The sequence below is a fragment of the Chenopodium album genome, chromosome 26 (assembly GCF_948465745.1).
Source record: "Chenopodium album chromosome 26, dcCheAlbu1.1, whole genome shotgun sequence".
Lineage (NCBI taxonomy): Eukaryota > Viridiplantae > Streptophyta > Magnoliopsida > Caryophyllales > Amaranthaceae > Chenopodium > Chenopodium album.
In genome coordinates, this window is record NC_137859.1 from 37,208,683 (window position 1) to 37,228,593 (window position 19,911).

General features: G+C 35.8%; 4 protein-coding genes across 6 annotated transcripts; 2 read left to right on the forward strand and 2 right to left on the reverse strand.

Annotated features, from left to right (window-relative positions):
* Positions 1 to 207: 207 nt before the first annotated feature.
* Positions 208 to 8,376, reverse strand: LOC145616191 (protein PIN-LIKES 6-like). Of its 3 annotated transcripts, none has more exons than XM_081670885.1 (10): positions 8,191 to 8,376; positions 7,756 to 7,949; positions 7,596 to 7,675; positions 7,259 to 7,505; positions 6,706 to 6,897; positions 4,752 to 4,826; positions 1,780 to 1,880; positions 1,313 to 1,365; positions 984 to 1,172; positions 208 to 844 (listed from the first exon to the last, which is right to left on the reverse strand). In XM_081670885.1, exons 2-10 carry the CDS (start codon positions 7,936 to 7,938, stop codon positions 723 to 725), a joined length of 1,242 nt encoding a protein of 413 aa, XP_081527011.1. In that variant the 5' UTR covers positions 7,939 to 7,949; positions 8,191 to 8,376; the 3' UTR covers positions 208 to 722. The 3 variants fall into 3 exon arrangements, with proteins under 3 accessions (XP_081527011.1, XP_081527012.1, XP_081527010.1); XM_081670886.1 differs by having other exon boundaries at positions 7,756 to 7,971; XM_081670884.1 differs by lacking the exon at positions 8,191 to 8,376 and having other exon boundaries at positions 7,756 to 8,169.
* A 2,170-nt stretch (positions 8,377 to 10,546) lies between these two features.
* On the forward strand, positions 10,547 to 11,527 carry LOC145616195 (uncharacterized). Its single transcript, XM_081670890.1, has one exon. The coding sequence runs from the start codon at positions 10,764 to 10,766 to the stop codon at positions 11,343 to 11,345; it is 582 nt and encodes a 193-aa protein (XP_081527016.1). The 5' UTR covers positions 10,547 to 10,763; the 3' UTR covers positions 11,346 to 11,527.
* A 1,691-nt stretch (positions 11,528 to 13,218) lies between these two features.
* LOC145617165 (uncharacterized) lies at positions 13,219 to 13,854 on the forward strand. The gene has a single exon (XM_081671847.1). It carries the CDS (start codon positions 13,219 to 13,221, stop codon positions 13,852 to 13,854), a length of 636 nt encoding a protein of 211 aa, XP_081527973.1.
* Positions 13,855 to 14,521: 667 nt separating this feature from the next.
* LOC145616193 (unknown protein 1-like) lies at positions 14,522 to 16,384 on the reverse strand. Its single transcript, XM_081670889.1, has 2 exons — positions 16,268 to 16,384; positions 14,522 to 15,537 (listed from the first exon to the last, which is right to left on the reverse strand). The coding sequence occupies exon 2, from the start codon at positions 15,534 to 15,536 to the stop codon at positions 14,790 to 14,792; it is 747 nt and encodes a 248-aa protein (XP_081527015.1). The 5' UTR covers position 15,537; positions 16,268 to 16,384; the 3' UTR covers positions 14,522 to 14,789.
* Between the last annotated feature and the right edge of the window lie 3,527 nt (positions 16,385 to 19,911).

Here is a 19,911-nt window from a genome sequence, read left to right on the forward strand (position 1 = left end):
TGGTGCGATTCAATATACTGAACATAGATATAAATAAATTAACTTAAAAAAGATTTGATCATGACATTCATGCACTCTGGGTGGGCTTGCTCAAGTCTTTGACATGCCCACGGCCTCACAAGTCACAGCAGCACAAGGAGTAGATGTTATATTGTCATGTCATTATTTCTGTAACAACATTAATAAATCAATTACATGAGACAGATAAGAAAATTGTGGCTTGAGAATTTGAATTTTTAGGACTAATGTACAGAGTATAAATCAATTACAATTATTACATGTATTGAAATATCTTTGTATCAATAAAACATTAAATTTGATTATAAAAGTGAGTATAATTAGCAACTAAGGATCAGAAGAGTAAAACTTTGATAAATTGATCTTTTTTCAATATAAAAATAAAAATATAATATGCTAGTACCCCCTTATACTGTATGAACTTTACTCAATTAATCACAATTCTTATGACCACAAATAATTGAGCTAAAGTGTACATAGGCATAACCAGCATCATATGTACAAAGCTGCTTCTCCAAAACCATTAGCAGCCAGCATCATCTGAACAATGAACAAGGTCTTCTCTTTTTGCTGTTTCCAGCGATCCTGAATGTATCCAACTAGACTTGTAAATTTAGTTGTACAAGGCATATATTATCTCAACTCCCCAATTTAGTTGACGTCAAAAAATGATAGCATTCGGCAAAAAAAGACATCTTGAATTCTCAGAAGAGTAAGTGAATGTATAGCACAATCCACCCAGCCATTGAAAAAATTGCAAATATATGAACCCAGAACAGTATTGCAGCCGATTCCCTCCCACATCCTCTCAAGTTCGCCACAGCACCTACAAAACATTGAAAATATAGGCATGAGTGCATGACCACTAACAAATCAATAAACTAACAAGTGTGGCAGTAATATTTTCTGTCACTACTGAAAATTGATAAACAACTGCTGTAAGGTACTGTGCTGAAAAATAGTACCTGAAAGTACAGAAGTAGGCATTGTGTGCTGAAGGAGCAGCACGAATTTGAACATCTTGTCACCGGCAGGAAGGAAGCCCAACTTATCAGCCAGAGTCACTATGCCAAGCCCTGCTGGGGGGACCAACACCAACCGCCCAAAAATTATTGCAGCAGTTGTCCTAAAACCAAGTTTTGAACTTCCAGGTCCTGCATGTAAAACAACACATCAACTCAGTTCTGATCCACTATTTCCTTGGAACTAAAATCAAAGACGACAGACCCGTCCTTGGAACCCCCAGTAAGAAAATGATCAGCAAAAACGCAAAACTTGTAAAAAGTTAGCTTACCATCCACAAGGTTGCCTCCCAATGCCAACAAAATGCATGGAATCATAGCGTCCCTATAAATAAATAAATAAATAAATATAATTTTAAAAAAAAAAATCAAATGTCAAAATTTTTGAGTAACAACTAACAAGCCCTATTATTTTATAAAGAGCATCAGCTTTTCTTGGGTGATTGTTAGAAGCTACAATACATATTCATTTTAACACCTTTATTAAAGGCTAACTTCCAGATATTCAGGGGTTTTATTTTTAGTTTCATTACTTACTATTCCATTATAGGCTTATACCCAACCCCAAATATGGGATTAAGGCTTTGATTGATTGATTGACTTACTATTCCATGATACATATTGGGGGGGGGGGGGGGGTGGATATGGAACTAATTATAGAACTATATCTCTAATCAATAAAAAAAAATGAAGCTGATATTTTCCTTGAATATAATATAAAAGAGATTAACAAGCTTACCCAAGAATCATGCAGCTGTCAGTGAAAAAATATAGAGGAGCATCACTTGTAAAGATTAAACTTTTCAAGAAAGGCACACATCCAAATGCAATTGCTAGCACCTGCAGCATAAAAATAATATTTAAAAAACTTCAACAAGAAATATGACCAAACAACTCTTGAGGAAAAATAAAACATACTCCCTCCCTCCTTTTACTATGAGCATATTTGGGTTTTTACACGGGAATTCAGAAAGTTGTTGATTCCTTAAAACTAATACTCCCTCCGTCACACAATACAAAGCCTATTTGGTTTTTTATTTTCACGGGAATTAATGAGGATGAAGATTCCTTAAACTCAATGATTGAGAGTACATATGTGCCTGTGGGGTTAGAGAGAGAGAGCAAGAGAGAGAGAGAGAGACAGAGTAGTTGGGAATTATTAAAGAGATGGAGAGAAAAAGTGTTGGGAATTGATGTCAAAAGACATCATTAGTACAGGAAGAAAAAGAAAAAGAATGACAACTCATTGAAAAAAGGGTTATATTCTCAAAAAGTATTACCTCTAACTAGAATAGGCTTTGTATTTTGGTTTACCCAAAAATGAATACATGCTTTGTATTGTGTGACAGAGGGAATAATTGTGAGTACAAATATGCATGTGGGGTTAGAGAGAGATAAAGAAAAAGAAAAAGTGGTTGAGAATTATTGATGAGATGCAGAGAGAAAGTATTGGGAATTGATGTCAAAAGTACAGAAAAGAAAAAATAAAAGAATGACAAATCTTCAAAAAGAGAATAATATTGTCAAACAGTACAACCTTTAAATAGAAATAGGCTCTTAATTTTGATTACTCTAAAATGGAATATAGGCTCATAATAAAATGACAGAGGGAGTAAAAAAATTACAGTCCAAAATTAACAAACTAAGAACACCCAATTTTTGGGATTTAGCAGTAACATACTCAAATTTTTGATTGTTTGTTTGCTTGTGCAGATGTGTGTGGGCATGTGTGTCTATGGTTGAGCGGAAATACTAACATTTTTAAGTATACGACAATCTTGCCAAGCTTTGGTGTGGATGCAATAAAGAGACTCAAGATAATTAACTTAGTTTTGATTTTTTAAGTATATAGGGTTTGTGTTAGTCAAATAACCCTATATAAAGGAAGTCATTGAAATAACATACACGGCACGATCTATTAAGTTTTAGCAATATATCATTTCAATTCAGAGCCCCTAAAACCAACTATAATTAGCTAAAAAAGGGTAGCACTGGGCCATATGTGCGAAAGAAATTAATATGTATGAGGGCCAAGGCACAAGGACCTTGGGCGCTACTAATGTTGTATCTATCAAGGCTAAGGCATACACGAACATACAGGCATGAGTATGAGGACAAGACAGAAAACACTTATAGCATTAGAGGGTAGCATCTTGGCTCGCCTTAGGGCAAGGCATGGCCAAGACAAGGAAAGTCATGGTAAGGCCTTAATGATTTGCTCGATGAACTATAAAGAATCAACATGAAAAGATTTTTAATCTTCTAGAGTAGTTTAGCGACCTTCAATAGAAAGAGGAATCGTAACTCACAAAATTACTTTGTCTTTATAATCGGTCTTGGATATTATAGAAGGGTCCTTATATTTGTGCTAATAAAAGCGTGGATCCAATACCAAAGACGTTAGAGATAGAAGGCAAAATTAGACAATAAAAGAAACCGCGCTAGAGCGGTAAATGAGACCACAAAGAGCCCCTCTGTAAAGCAAGGCATGCATCTTAAGACATGATTAAGAAGAAGGCAAAGTCATGGGCCAAGGCATGAATTAAAAGGTTCCATGGATTAAGTAGGCCTCTTGAGGTATTTTGGGAATCCCAAGAAACACCTCGATGCTTACCCTTGCTAGGTCTGAAAATGTTCTCCGGATACCAATATTAAAGGCTAAAATACATGAATTTGAACAAGATTTCACAACCCGGTGTCAAAAACTCAATTGATAGTAGAGAATGCATCTTGGGATCATAAAATTTTGTTTGGAATCATATATGGTCATTAGTCGGTCATGTAAAGGCTAGTGGTGCAAGTAGAGAGCCTAGGAAAAACCACGATACCTAACCTTGTAGGTCGAAGGCTATAATACACGAAATCGGACCATTTTTGAAAATTTTGAGACCCCATATAGTAAACTAAAGTGATTGTGGAGGATGCATCCGGAGGTCATAAAATGTTGTTTGGAACCCTTTACAACCACTATTCAATCACATAAAGGCCCTTTGTGATATTGAGTTGACGAATTGAGGCGTATAGTAAACCAGCTAAATTGATATGCCAAGAGCCAAAGTGCATGGGTTGTCTATAGCACTTACCATTATAGCTATGCTATTTCTTTATTTTTTATGTTTCAGTAGTTATTGATAAGTTGGCGTTGTCTATGGAAGTGGCTGCTATTCCAGCAGAAAATAATTGGGACTTATCAATTGTATAAGGTACTTAAAGCACAAATCTTCTCTTTGCATGAGGATGAACTTGGCATTTTACTTGTTGATCAGTTTGTCATGGATTATTTATTGGCTGCACTTATAGATAGGGAAGTTCAATTGAAAATATTCACATCATTTATCATTCTGTTATAAAATTTTGTAACCACTTGGACTCATGTAGTCCCACTGTCCCAAAAGTCAGCAATTTCCAGCTACCCTCCTAAAATGACTCTATGAGGGACCGCAGACTATATTTTATGATCGACAAAGTAAATGAGTTCTAGTGACAAAAATATCAGAATATCACATCAAATAGAATTTTACTGATATATTAGTATTATTTCACGAGGTAGTCATTCCCATTGATTACTAAGCATGAATTACACTTTTACATTTGACACGAATGTGTAAGGGAAAGAGTGGGAGAGGGGAGGCGGGACACATTGATGCACAACAATGACCAACATTTGCAAGTTTAATACTTAATGTAGGCAGATGGGCATAATATACTTACAGAAGCAATAATAGGAGGCTGTATGAGCTGTTTGAGCTTTAATTTATCATATATGAACAACAGGAACTCCTTGACCTGCATCAAACGGATTGAAGCTTAGTACAAATAGAGAGATTACCGCTACAGTAGACTATATTTGCAGATGCATCTCCTAAATTTAGATGGATGAACACTAAATTGAGCATTACTTTTTTTGAATAAAAGAAAACAAGCAGTACATCTCTCAGTATCTGGGAGACAATTCTGAGTCAACTTTAAATATAGGTGATAAGTAAATCTTCATCATTTGTATTTCTTATAATTTTTAGCAATCTGAGTAAAAAAACGGATGTCATAATTCCCAACCCACCCAACCACCCACCCCCAATCCCCCACAGTCACTGCCACCATTTTTTTTCTTTTTCCAGTTACAATTCTTGCATTTGGACTTATGATAGTTGTCCAAAAGCACTTGTCCTTCCTTTGTGATTTAACAGATGGTATAGATAACTAACCCGTACTCTCAGTTACTGATTCAAAATGAATGCTGAGACAGTCATCCCAGCAGTCAAGTAGATCAGGATAATTGTGTTAGGGAAGAAGAAAATAATTCATGTGAAAGAAAAAATGTAAACATTGTATACAATTGGATATCAGATATTACCATAGAGACACGAGACTAGATACTCACTAGCATGTGAGAGAATTGTAGTCCTCCTGTGCATAATTTTTGACACATGCATAATCAGAATGGTGCATATTACTATCTCTGCAAAGCGATAGTAAAGGATGAAAATGAAATTACAGGATGACAGATTAAGAGATGGAAGATGGATGGAGATGGTTCCAAAAGGACGATGAGGTGGATTCCAAGGGGACATTGTTACCTTTCAATGAAGGTAACATATCCCCGCCGCGAGGGATGGACATACCCTAATTCGAGCTCATCTATGTGGTTTAAGTTCTTGGTTCAATAAAGCTGAAGGCTCCGCTTAACTCAGCTCACATCCACCCCTATTCACCATTTCTTAGAGATTTACCCCCTATTTGAGGATATAAAAATTCCTCATCTCTTCCTCCTCCTTCAATCACCACTAATTCATCCCATCTACCACAAGTTCACGGCTCAATTAACCCCTAAAAAATCTCCCCATTCCGAATATGCCCTATCCAAAAAAACCTTCACTTCCACCATGACACCATCAACCATCAAGGGTGAACACTCAAGCAGTATTCAGAGACTATATATTGAAGTCTGCATTTCTAAATGTACAAACTTGATAGGAAGATTAGTTATTTATCTTAGCACAGGTTTACTAAAGAGAACCTAAAGAAACTCCAAAGACTTGAGTTATCACTTATTAGCAGCCAAAAAGATCTAGTGGATTCAACAATCCAATCCCAATTTATAAAGACTTGAGTTATCACTTATTAGCTACCCTTTTCAAAGTAAGTTGCTGGCTAATAAAGTTAAAATTATAAACCCGGTTACTCCAGAAAATTTTACTTAAAATAAAGCTGGAATTCAGAAAAAAGCAAACACAAGTTCTATACATATTAGCAAGTCAAGATTATGAGCTAAGGGCAAACAGAATTTCACCATGATTAAAAGTTCTTCACAATTCAAGTTCTTAACGATTATAGCCTGGTTGTCAACACCAAATTCACAGTTTCCTTGCCAATAAATAGTGCAAACATTAAAAAGATTTGATATCCGTATTGGAAAATGATTAAAGCAATAGACAATAAGTGGACAGTGGTAGTCATTGAGACTTAAGTCAACAAACTATATAACAGAAATCAATGAAAGACAGAGGAAAGGAGGAAATATATAGAAAAACATATGATTAAGAGAGTGGAGTCAGTCATATAAATGTAGGTGAAGCAGGTACATCAACTTCTAATCACTGTGTTAAAGTGCTAAACACAAAGAGTTACAACTATGAAAATATAGGAAAAGTAGAAAGACTCTTGCCTTTCCTTTCTGTGACACATGTGATGTCAATGGCCCTGGACCTTGAGGAAGCAAAGGAACTTGTTCTGGTGTTTCACTTCCACTGTGCTGTTGACTTTTGATTGGAAGATGTCCACCTTCAACATCAAAGGTACCTTCAGGAGGGGGTGCCAGCATTTGGAATACATATGTATACAGGACAATTGCACCAACCTGGAAAACAAGGAAAACAGTTAGAATTAAGAATTTGAAAAGCTGCTGAAAAGAAATAAGGTAACACTTAGGATCACTATCACTTCAGTGAAGACATACAAGTAATGCTGAAGGGAAACATGGGATTACTATCACTTCTATAATTCTAGTTGTATTTTAACAACAATGAACAATCCAATAAAATCAATTCAGCCTTCGAAAAATTCTTTCGTATTGTCTATGAAACGCTGTAAGTTATCACATAAACTACAAGGTGTAATGCTTTACAAAAAAAAAAAAAAACATATTCAATAACAAATGGAAACAATCATAAACATCAGTATATTCCTTCACAGAGATATATTAAAAAATAAAAACATACCCACTGGCCAAATGAAATATAGGCAGTTCCATCTTGACTGCACTTATCTGAATCGCCAAAAGGATTAGATTTATCTCTACACAAAGCAGCAATCAAGACAAGGGGCACATTGCCAATATTTCCAATTCCAATATGCACAATCGTGAACTTAAAGAAGGGGTATGGAGGGCGGATAATGGTGGCGACGAGTAGGCCGATGAGTGAGCCAGAAATAGTAGCGAGGATAACATTGAAAGGGATGAACCACCTGCATGAGGATATATTAGATTAAATAATACAAATTGAGAAAAGTCGAAGAATTGAACATTCAAGCACTTTCTGGAGAGTAATAGCTGACCATTCAAGCACTTTCTGGAGAGTAATAGCTTGGCCTAATTGGGAGAATATCAAACAGGGGAGCAACAGAGTAAAAACCAGCTGCAATCAGAGACGGAAAATCAGTAATATGATCAAAAATAAAACCCAAAAAAAATAAAGAGAGAAATAATAATACCGACCCCGTTGAGCAATTTGCGGCCATTAGAAGGAAGGATATTGACATACTTGGAGGCCATAAGAAATCCCAGGAAACACATGGTAAACACCTTTACTATGGGAAGGACGGCAATTTTGATGGTGGACAACAATGATTGCCCTCCTCCTTCCGTCCCCATCAGAACTTGTGTCAGCAACACTCTCATCGAATCCCAATCTGCAGAATTCAAACTCTAAATCTACACAAATTCTCAAACATTCAAATCAACTGGGGTTTGTTTGTTTGCTTGGGTTTTATGGAAATAAATCTGCTATATCTTAATTCTAAATACACAGAAATAGTAAAGTGACAAAAACGAATATGTATGTATTCCGTGACTAAAAAAAACCAAGTCTTGGGAAAAAGGAAGAGACTTTCCTCCGGAATAATGGAGAAAAAAAAGGAGCAATCAATGTACCTGCCTGCGGTTTCGTTTGCCTTCTTAAACACTTGAAAATTGAAATATACCAAGTATGAATCTAGTTTTTTCTTTTGATTTCTCTTTCTCTTCTCTTCTTCTGTGCTGAAAAGCCCAGACGATCAAGGAATCAGATTTTTGTTTTAATTAATTGTGATTTTAATGATTGATGGAGTTGATGAATTATTAAGTGAATAGGACTACGTCTCACAGACATCCCAATTACAATTAAGCCCAATGTGCCCTTCCGTCCTTTTATTCCAAAGAGACTAATCATTCAACTAATCCCATATCACTACGGCTTCGTCTTCCCGCTATACCAGTAGTGTATTCAGAATAAATATTTAATTGGGTCAAAATATATTTGATAAATTTTAAGGGTCAATAGAGTAATTTTACGGGAAAAACTCAATTTTATAACAAAAATATTTTATTTTGAGAAAATACAAGTTATCTCTTCGATACACAAAATATACTTTATTTATCAAATGGCAAAATTGTAAATAAATCAACAACTTTTTATTAAAATGGACCTACAATAGTTGATTCATTTATACAAACAATAGTTGATTTATATACAATTGTACAAATATGTCATGATGATTAGGCAAAATTATTGATTTAGTTACAGCTTTGCCATTTGACTTAAGAATTTTTGAAACTGGTTGAGGGAAATGAAAACTAGTGGGGCCCACATCAACTGTCCGTCACCGGAGTTAAGTTGTGGTGGTAAAAGCTATCTTTAATTTTTTTATGAGGTAGTAAAGTAAAACTTTTGGATTGGGAGGTGGTAAAAGTCAAAATTTCCTTTAACTTAATTATTTTACAAATTTAAATAAAACAAATGTTATTGCATAATACATTGTTGGATTCATCATAATGTATACTTTCATTGTATCAAATTTTTTATAATTTTACTAAGATATAATTAGATAAATTAATGGTCAAAGTTGTATCTCGGCATGCGTGTTTGGTCAAACTATAACACTTTAAAAAAACACAGAGGGAGTATTGAACTTTCATCTCTAGGCAGAGATAGGGATGAATTGTTAGGATTGGCAATGGATGAGACTCGGATCAGATGGGGTCAAATGAGAGTCCGATCCATATAACAAACGAACCTTGGACTTGATCCCTATTTGATTGGTTTGAGTCCGAGCCTGATTCGACTTAGTTATTTAGACTCTAAATTCGGTTTGTATAATTGGACATCCGACAAACTCTATTTTCTTTTGCTTTATAATAAAATATTAATCTCACTATATTTTCTTATAAATTTTTAATATCCAATTATTATACTTATATTAGTTTATAATAAAGATAATTAATTGACTTTTGTCTATAATGGTATGCCGATTGTAGTGTAAGGCCCTGTTCTCTTCACCTTAAAAAAATAATATTAAGTAAAAATAATTTCAGTTCAATAAAATTCAGTTTTCTTAAAGAAGAATTATAATTGAAAATCAGTAAAAATAATTTCAATTCTAGAAAAACTGTAAAAATAATTTAAGTTCAGCAAATACAATTTTGTTTTAGTAAAAATAATTTCAGTTAAGCAAAAATAAGGTGAGGGGAACGGGGCCTAACAGTCAAAATATGGAGTAGTCGTAATTAAGATGCGTTATGTTGGGCCTTTTCTAGAAGCAATAGCGTATACTAGTTCAGTTGAACTGCTGATGTATAAAAAGATAATAAGTACAAGTACAGTTTGTGATATAGGTGGGAGGTTATAAAAGGAGGAAGACTTTTCAATGGCTACAATAAAATTGTAGTCATTGTAACTGTTTTCAATCTTGACCCTTTAAATTTTACGGATCAATCTAGTCCATCCGTGTAGTTCAAAATACAACTAAAAAACCAAAAACTGTATTTCTTACTAAAACATTGTTTGGTCGCCATTTATGGTTTCTCTGCCTCTAAACTAAGAACATTTACATCACATCTCCATCAAATATGCATAGAGCCATTCAGCCATATAAGCGAACAGGTTGATTAGATAATTAAGAATTAACAAAGGGTAATTGGATTTTTTCCCACCCAAATTAAAAATTCATCATCACCTACCTTTAATCACCCAAATTCCATCATACCATGGAGTATGTGTGAGGATTTTTGATGTATTTTCATAAAACAGTAATCGCAAATGAATGAAATGATGAAGCAAAGCAAAGTACAGAGTAATTGAAGGATAGAAACTGAACGTACGTGCGTAGTTGTTTTTTTTTTTTTTTTTTTTTTTTTTGGAAAAATTATTTTTGTAAACCACAAAGTCATCCTAATAAAAGGCTTGGATTAGTCAAAATCTAATCAAAGGCTGAGATTCGATCTAGTATAATGGCCACAATTTTATTGTAGCCATTTGAAAACTATCCTATAAAAGGAAAGGAGAAAAGTCGGCATTCTGGGCAACAATAGTCTAATTAAGTCCTGAGAAACAAGTTAGGAAAGTGTTTAGTGCCGTTATAGAAGGAGAGGCGTCTGAGTTGGAAATTGGAAACACAAAGAAAATAGCGAAATTCCAGAATATAAATTAATCAGAATTGAGAAACAGCCGGAAATCAAAAAAGAAAAAAATGGATGAGAAGCGGCGTAAGAGGAGACGGTGTTGGTTGGTGGCGTTAGGCGTGGTAATTGGGTTGGTATTACTATTTTCAATATTAGGGGCCACAGTGTTTAAGGCGAAGCGCCCCGTGACCACCGTGAAGTCAGTCTCCCTCCACGACATGGACGTTTCCTTTGACGCCCTCCGAATGAAAGTCCATCTCAACGTTTCCCTTGACGCTTCCATTACTGTTAAGAATCCGAATAAGGTCGGACTCAAGTTTTCAGACAGCTCAGCCTTTGTAGATTACAGGGGTCAGATTGTTGGACAAGCTCCGATACCCGCGGGTCAGATCTCGGCTGGGGAGACCCTGCCTATGAACCTTACTCTCACTCTTATGGCCGATCGATTTCTGTCTAATTCTCAGGCTGTCATTTCCGACCTTCTTGCCGGAACTCTGCCTCTTGCCACGCGTACGCGTATCTCCGGCAAGGTCACGGTATTGTTTGTAAAGATTCATGTCGTGTCTTCTGCCTCTTGTAATCTCAATATCTCCGTCTCTACGCGATCTATTTCCGACTCCGATTGCACCTACAACACCCGCTTGTCTTGATTTTGGTATCATAGGTTGGGAGGTGGTTGGGATTTTGATATTAGGTTTGTCTATTGTTTTTATTACTGAGTAATTAATTATTGGATCATTAGTTTTATCAAAGCACTACTTTGTTTCCAATTTCATAACAAGTTTCCTTCAGGGACCCTCAACCACGTATATTTATTCATCTATTCACTTCACCATTTTTGTTTTTAATTAATACTCGTATTTATTTAAATATCTTTACTTGATTGTCTGCTTAATTGTCGTATTTGATTAATGATTCTAATTTCGACGAGGTAGGCCAGGATATCTTTCACCCGCATAAACAAGTTTCTATTTTAGATAAGTTGCCTTGCACTACTTAATTATTATGACAGCTTCAGTAGTAAATATGATTTGATACTACCTGTCAATCTTAAATTCTTAATGAAAAAAAGAGGAGGAAGACCAAACATAGGAGGTGCTACTTTCTACGGAGTAACAAGTTTTACTAACCTACTTTTCTAACATTGTTATGACTCTTGTGAGATGTTACACTTGATGCCTTCAAATAAACGACCTCTTATGAATTATATTGGGGCTGGAACTTGTTATGCGTATAAAAATAAAATATAAAAAAAACAATTACGCTGTATACAATTTGAATTTTCAACTTTATAACAATGCCTAGGAAAAAAAGAGAACTCCATTGCAAAACTCTCTCTTGGAGGAGTTCATATGGATGAAGGACTGTCACTCTGAAGTTATGTCCCTTGTCTTGTTTGATAAGGTAAACTCTATTAATATCTAACAAGGCCTTAAAGGCTTCCTGTCAAAAAATATATTGGCCACGTTTGGTAAATGACTTTTTGGTGGCTTTTTTGGTTAGCTTTTAGCTTTTGGCTTTTTTATATGGTCAAACAGCCAAAAAATATGTTTGGTAATTGACTTTTTAGCCAGTGAAAAAGCTGGCTTTTAAGCCAAAATGAAAAGGCTACTTTGATTAGCTTTTTTTGTTGGCTTTTAGCTTGTTGGCCCACAAATTATCTAATAAACAGCCAAAAACCAACAATTAATTTACCACACACTTTTATAAACAGCCAATGTCAAAAGCCATAATAAATAGCCAAACATACCAGCTAGTCAAACAAGCCAAGTGAACCAGCCAACCGCCAACAGCCACTTGCCAAACAAGGCCAAGGCCATTATATATACATGTATATATATATATATATATATATATATATATATATATATATATATATATATATATATATATATATATATATATATATGAATTTGGTATGAACATATGAATTAGTACTGTAAGATAATTGGAACTTGTATGGTGCTCCATTAGACCTGTTTAAAAGTTTGACTACGGTAAAAGAGTGGAATTTTGAGCAATAAATGAGTTGGTGCCTACTGGTACTGTAGTTATTAGTCGGAGGAATTGGCAATCAAGAAAACCGTGTTTGTTGAAACTGAAAGTTGTGAATTCTGACCTCAGCACAGCCCATACATACAAGTTAGGTTGTTGAGAGATAATGAATTTCCTAGTAAAGAAAATGACCTGATACCCAAAAAGTGCAGCTATGTTTGCACGAATCATCAGCAGCTTTCTGTTATAACCCACAAGATATATTCAAACTAGATCAAGGTGGGGTATCATCATTTAAGAAGACGGGGTTGTGTGGTAGTAGTTGGTTAGCTGGGCAGTTGAGGCTCAGCATTTAATCACAATTTCAGTGTTTTAGCTGTATAACTAGATTACAAACTCAACACTACAACACAATGAGTATATGTGATTGCATTGTCTGCTCAAGAATCCCAACTCTCACACAGTCACTCGTATAATAAAAATCTTTATTTTACTCCCTTTCCTTCCTTTGATCATATAGAGCCTTCAATGAAAACTTTCAACACTCAGGAAACTGCCACGGCTCCACCTCTATCTCACCCAAAACAGAGACGGAGGAGGTGTAAGTTTGCTGTTCTGGCCACTCTTCTGCTCTTGTTAACAATTATAATTGTAGGGATTATTTTAGGAGTGACGGTTTTTAAGGTTAAACCTGCGAGGACTCAGGTGGCGTCTGCTTCTTTGGAAGGTGTTGCTCCCAGGATTTCTTTCCCAGCCATAAAGGTAGAGCTAAATATCACTCTCAACCTCACTCTCCTGATTCAGAACCGCAATCATGCCAGCTTCAAAAGTGATCAAGGAGAGGGTGTATTGCTTTATCAAGGAGACCGGGTTGGGGATACTCAGCTTCATCCCGGGCTGATTCCGGCGAGGGGTACATCCACTTTGACTTGCCTTCTTACTGTCGAGGTTGATAGGTTTGCAAATTCTGGACTCACATCCCTCTTCAGCGACATAGCTGACGGAGAGCTACGCTTGGAAACCAAAACCAGGATCCCAGGAAAGGTGACTATTCTCAGAATCTTCCATAAGCATATCGTCTCTGCCTCTGATTGCCAGATTGTAATCGGATTTCCAGATCTGAAAATAAAAAGTCAAGACTGCAAGAACCACAACAAATTTTGACTTCCTGTCAGCTTTTGCTGCTATCTTTATGTTGTTAAAATATGGAGACACACTTCCCTTTTGTACATAAAAACATAATTACAGTTCTTGGCATACGAGTACTTTATATTTTAAGTACTACTTTTTTGGTTCTTAATGATTCTTTTCGCTCTTTTAGACTTTATTATCTCACTCTCCTGTGGACTGTGGTAGTTTTACTCAGTAAACAGTTTAACAATTCAGGCAAAAAGCACCAACTACATTTGTAGTCACTGACTCACTGTGTCTATTGTGAAATTTGACCCATGTTATGAAGATGTTAAGTGTACAAATGGTGCCTTTTCGCAGTTTTTAAAAGCAACTTTTACGTAACACATACATGTGCTCCGAATGATAAGAGCAAGAATTTTTAACATAAAAAATGTGCTGCCATGTGTGGTATAAGAAATTACATGCGAGAAGAAGTGTAGAAGACAACCATCTTTGCTGCCCAGTGAGGTACTCTGTATAAGAAATTCCATGTGAGTGGAAGGCAACCAATCTCAACTTGTGCCTCCGCCATCACTCTAGTGTGCTCAAATACCATGGTTTCAGATTATAATGCCAAAAAAAAATGCAGCAATTTGAATAGACACTTAACATTCAAAGCTATGAATCCCGCAAGAGCCATAACAATAAAGAAGAAAACTTTCAAGAGAACTGAAGCACTAGTAGATATTTGCTCAAAATGATTGTCTGGAACAGCTGTACAAGGGCATGATAATCTAACACCTCTCTAAAGGGTGAATCACTAAAACTAAGAGGTGAACATACAGGGATCTAGAATACACATACAACAGTAAACGACTTGCAACCCATGGAGTCAGCAGTATGTGCGGATATGCTTGCGTCTGTAGAGCATTAAATAATAAGTCAGTATAAAAATCCAGGCTTCTCTGCCCAACATCTGAAAGTAACTAAAATTCAAGCTTCCTGCACAGTGCCGCGTCAATTATCCTTGACTTATTGGCTGCAGCCTTCATAGGAGCTCCAGGGCAGGTCTCAGCAACTCCCATCAGGGGAGGTGGAGAGGTTGGTGTATGAAGATTCTCCAATTCCAAATGCTGATTTTCAGCAAAAAACTCCTCTGACTGCTTCAAGATAATGGCTTCCAGAAGAGTTTCATAAACAGACTCCAGCAACAACTTCTCTGTCAATATATCTGCATTTTCGTTATCACCCTTAGATACTGGAAAATCATCAAGGTCATCAAAATTTAGCCTTCGAGCAACAATTCTCCGAGACTCTTTCACAAGCTTTTTACAAATAGGAGCGAGAAGCATCTCATCAGGACCTGGGGCAAATGGATCGAAAACTCCCTCATTAGGTGTGCGAGGGCTACCATCAAGACCTAAAGCCGCAACTTCTTCATTTCTTGGGGAATTGATGCCATCCACAATTGGCAATTGAGGAGATTCCACCGACAATGGGGAGCTGGTCACAAAAACAGAATCCCCGTTTTCTCTGCAAGAAATGGGTGTAATAGGGCACAAAGCAACTCCCTTGACATTGCCTTCACTACCATTTGTTGTCGGTGAACCACTATCTTTCAAGTGAAATGATACACTTCCATTGGCCTTAGCACAAGGTTCTAAAGACTCCTCGCAGACACTATCTCTTTCCGGTGATTTCTCACGAATCTCTTGTGCATCCATACCTACCATACTATTTCCGAAGAAAAGAAACCAATCAACTAACTGCACGAGATCACACAAGCCTAAACATTAGACAGGAACCCCCCCCCCCCCCCCAAAAAAAAAAAAGGAGTATTATAAAACCCACAATATATTACCAATTGGCAATTACAATTGCAGTCCTAATAACCATCAAATCATAAGAATTTGGACATTAAGCTGCAAAATGTCACTAGCACTATTATAACCCCAAATGATAGACTAACAGCAAATAATTAAAAATATAAATTTATACTTTAAGCATATACAAATAAGCTCCATTTGACCTAGTAATTAAAATTCATAAATTTAGAATCAAGAAGGGTTTAGTTAGAAGAGGATTGCTTACAGAGACCAATCTCAAAAAGAATCAAAATTTACTCAAAAAATAAGAAAAGAAAACACGGGAAGATTGAATCTCATAAAAGCAGGACAATATCACCAACTAGATTAGAGAGCATTAAGGGCTTTTTTTAAAAAAAAAAAAAAAAAAAAAAAAAAAAAAAAAAAAAACAAAACAAAATTGACACACAAAAGATCAATAATAGATACATTCAAATAGATTTATAACGAGAACGAGAGGAGGATGAGGAGGAGGAGGGGACATGCAGCATAGAGCAGATCAAAATGGGGGTAAATAAAAACCCTAGATTAAATAAGAGCAAGAAAGAGGGCATATATATATAAATAAAAAGAAATGAAAAAGAAAACACAAGGTTTACCTCCAAAAATGGGTAGAGCGGGAGCCAGAGAATCTGGGAGTGGAGGGGAGAGAGAGAGAGAGAAGGTAGAAAAGCAGTAGCAGACTAGCAGCAGCACAAAAAGGTGGCGGGGAGGAGAATGGGAGATCTCTGAAACTTTAACCGCGGCCACTTTATATATTGGGGCTTTTTTTGCTCCAAATTCCTTCTTTTTGCTGTTTTTTTTTTTTTTTTTTTTTTTAAAGCTATAAATGTGTTTTTCTTTTCACAAAAGAATTCCACTCACCCATCAGCCCAAAAGGCCCAATATCAGCTGTTGATCCAGATTTAAATCAACCACTAGCCCAGAGTTTTACCAAATGTCTTTTTTTTTTTTTTCAGTTACATTGCTTTTGTTTTCCCGAACTCCTAGCTAATTTTTGGAGTGGAGAAAAAAAATGAGGCCCATGTTTTTTTGTTGCTTAAGAGAGCCAAAAGGACGTTATGAGAATCGATTTCTAGATAAAAGGAACTCTAATCACTTGAATTATCACACTCTCATAAATGGGGGCCATGTGATATGAGAGAGATATAGAGAATTTATTTATTTATTTATTTATTTATTTTTACAGCGGAGGAAAAGGAGACTAGCTCCCAACAGACTCGGGACTACCAAAGGCGTACAGATTAGGACTAGGTTAGAGTCTAACCCTCTTAACAAAACTAATACAAGGATGTAAACGAGGGATGGGGGTACAATCTTTAAAACATGCTAAACAATGCAAATGTGAGGGTTCCCAAGATTCATTGCAGATCATAGTGTTCGGATGCCCAAGGCTGGCTCCTTTGCGCTTCTTGGACCTGTGATGCCAATACTTGAAAAAGAATTTACCTTTCCTATTCTTCACTCTTGACTTATGAGGCCTTCCATATTTCCTTTTTGTGGTGGAGAACTTGAAAATAGAGTGTGTGAGTGTGGGGATAACTAGTACTACATCGGATTCAAGAGCCATGGGGTCATCTTCATTTGAGCCTACATATTCCACTTCCACAAGGTTAGTGGGGTTAACATCTTCCGCTGGCACATCACTCTCATCCTTTGTACTTAAGTCTGTGTTCCGGGTAAGGCTGGGATTTCTATGCCTAATATCATAGTTGACCTGTAATACCCGGATATTTTACGGCTTTATATAATAAATTTTATAGAAAAAAAATAAACAAAGTAATTTTTAATTCCTATTTTATGTCTAGTAGAACTCTTGTTTACGAACTATAAATCATCTTAAACCCTAATTAAGTTATTTTATTTTATAAAAATAAAACAAGAGCAGCCGTTCACTGGTTTTATATATCACCTATTATTCTCAACTAGCGAATTTAGTCTTATATTTGTGCGCACAATCACTTTTGTATACACCCAATTTTCAATAATTTACTGTACATCGAGTTCACTTTATTTAGTATCACTTTTGTCAAATTTATCAATGAAGAATAAATAACTCTTATATGTGTCAAAGTAACTTTTATGCGTTTTAGCGTAACTTTTGCGCCTTTTATTGTCACTTTATAACGGATGTTCAGTAAATTACTGAACATCCGTTTTATTTAAAAGTTTATGTTGTGCGCAAATCAACTTTGTTAGTTGAGTGCTTACCCATATTTTATGATTACCCTTGTTCCCTAATCGTCATACACACATTATCATTGTGAATATATGGCGATCAACTTCTTATAATCAATAATTGGTACGGTTGCTCTATTCCGCAATTCACCAACTTGAGTTATTCAATTCAATAGGTAATCACACGATCTTAATTAATTTTGTGATTTGTTTGGTTATGAATTGTTAGTATTAATTGTACTTCGTATTATTATGTGTAAATTTTATAATTTATGAATTATATATGATCATGATTTTTATGTATATAATTAGTGCGTGGTGTTATATGATTTAATTGTTGCATTGATTGATAATGTTACTTCTAGGGTTTTAATGTTGTTTATATAAGGAGCATTGTTTTATCGAGGATTTAGGGTTATTAATGTAGAGTATTATTTTGGGTTGAGATTTGATTAACTTTGGGTGCTAGTATTATTGCCGTAAGAGTTGAGATACTTATGAATTGAATTGTCATGTTATTTGGGAATCTGTGCCATTGTTGAGATATAATCTATTAGTTTGGGAATGATTATTTGATCGATGTATGAGATGAAAAGGTTGAGAATTATATTTTATTCTTGATTTGAGGCTCGGCGTTATAAACCTTAGTCCTTGGCATGTTGGTAAGGAGATGATAATCATGAGTTAAGAATGAGGTACAATATTTACTATTTATATTTTTATATGGTCCCATAAAGCGGGAATTGGCCCGTATCTGGTCTGGTTCAAGGTGTTTTCTAGTTATTGAAAGTATTCAAGTTTTTATACTTGTTGGTTTTATTCGAATTACCCATGTCCAAGGCTATGTATAGAACAACGAGCATGGCATACTTATGGGTTATATGAGTTGTTTGAGTAAAGGTTAGTATTATTATTAGAGCTGAGGTTGAGTTGATAAAGGTTATTTTTCAGAGTACAATGTGTAATGTAGTTTCGAACTACATTGTTTAATTGAGCTAGTAATATTAATTATTCCATTATACTCTATATTCTGATATGTGGTGATTACTCAGCTTTTTGCTAACGTGTGTGTTTGTTTGTTGTGCTATTTGTGCTTGCGACCATGTCTTTTTCTTATGGTGGCCCTGCGACGATCTATTTTGGAATTTGTCCTTAATGGTGAGCAGTCAAGATTGTTTAAGCAGGTTGACCAAGTGATGATCAAAGGTAAAGGAGCTCAAGTGTTTCAATTAGTTTGCTATAACGAGTTGTAAAGTTGTATAAATAGCTCACCTAGATTTATTGGGTTACAATTTGGGATTTTTGTAAGCCTTAGCACTTGACAGTTGTCGAGTGTGGCAGTTAATACCTCCAATTTAGGTAAATACTTTCGCAAATTTATTCAAAGGCTGTTTATTTTTCCTTTATTTCTTATTTATTATTAGCTAGTAAATCGGGGGTGTTACATGACCACTCTTATGTTAGGGGGAGGCATGACCTTTTCCTTGTGGTGTTTTTTGTCGTTGCTCCTCTCACCCGAACGCACCAAACTAGATGGCATCCATGAAGCAAAAGGACCTTGTGAGTCAGTAAGCTTGTGATTCTTAAGATGTCTCTCCCGTGTAGTCTTGTCCTTCATTTGTACAGCAATCCATGAGTCAACAGATTTGTTCAAGAAATTTAAAGTCTTCCCTTGTTTGAGTTGCGAGTAAGACAAGGTGGTTAGTTTAAGGGATTGGTTTCTTTTCATTCTATTGGAGAAGTAGTGAAAATCCTTACGATCCTTTCCATTTGAGTGCCTTGCTTCTTGATTCATTGTAGAGCAGGAAGATATTTCATCCTTATCTTCCAAAGGGGCATAAGAGTTGTGGGCTGGAATAGTACTTTCTACTTCCATTTTACTAGCCTGATTCGTGGTTGGAAGGCAGCTAGTAACACCACTTTGATCCTCACTATGAGATAACGGGTTGCACACAAGGCTAACATGGGGCTCAATGGCCTTTCCCTTTTTGTGTAAGTACAGTGAGTGAGGATAGAATTCTTGGCACCCCTCTTACCATTGAGTTTGCTAGCTTGACCACATAGC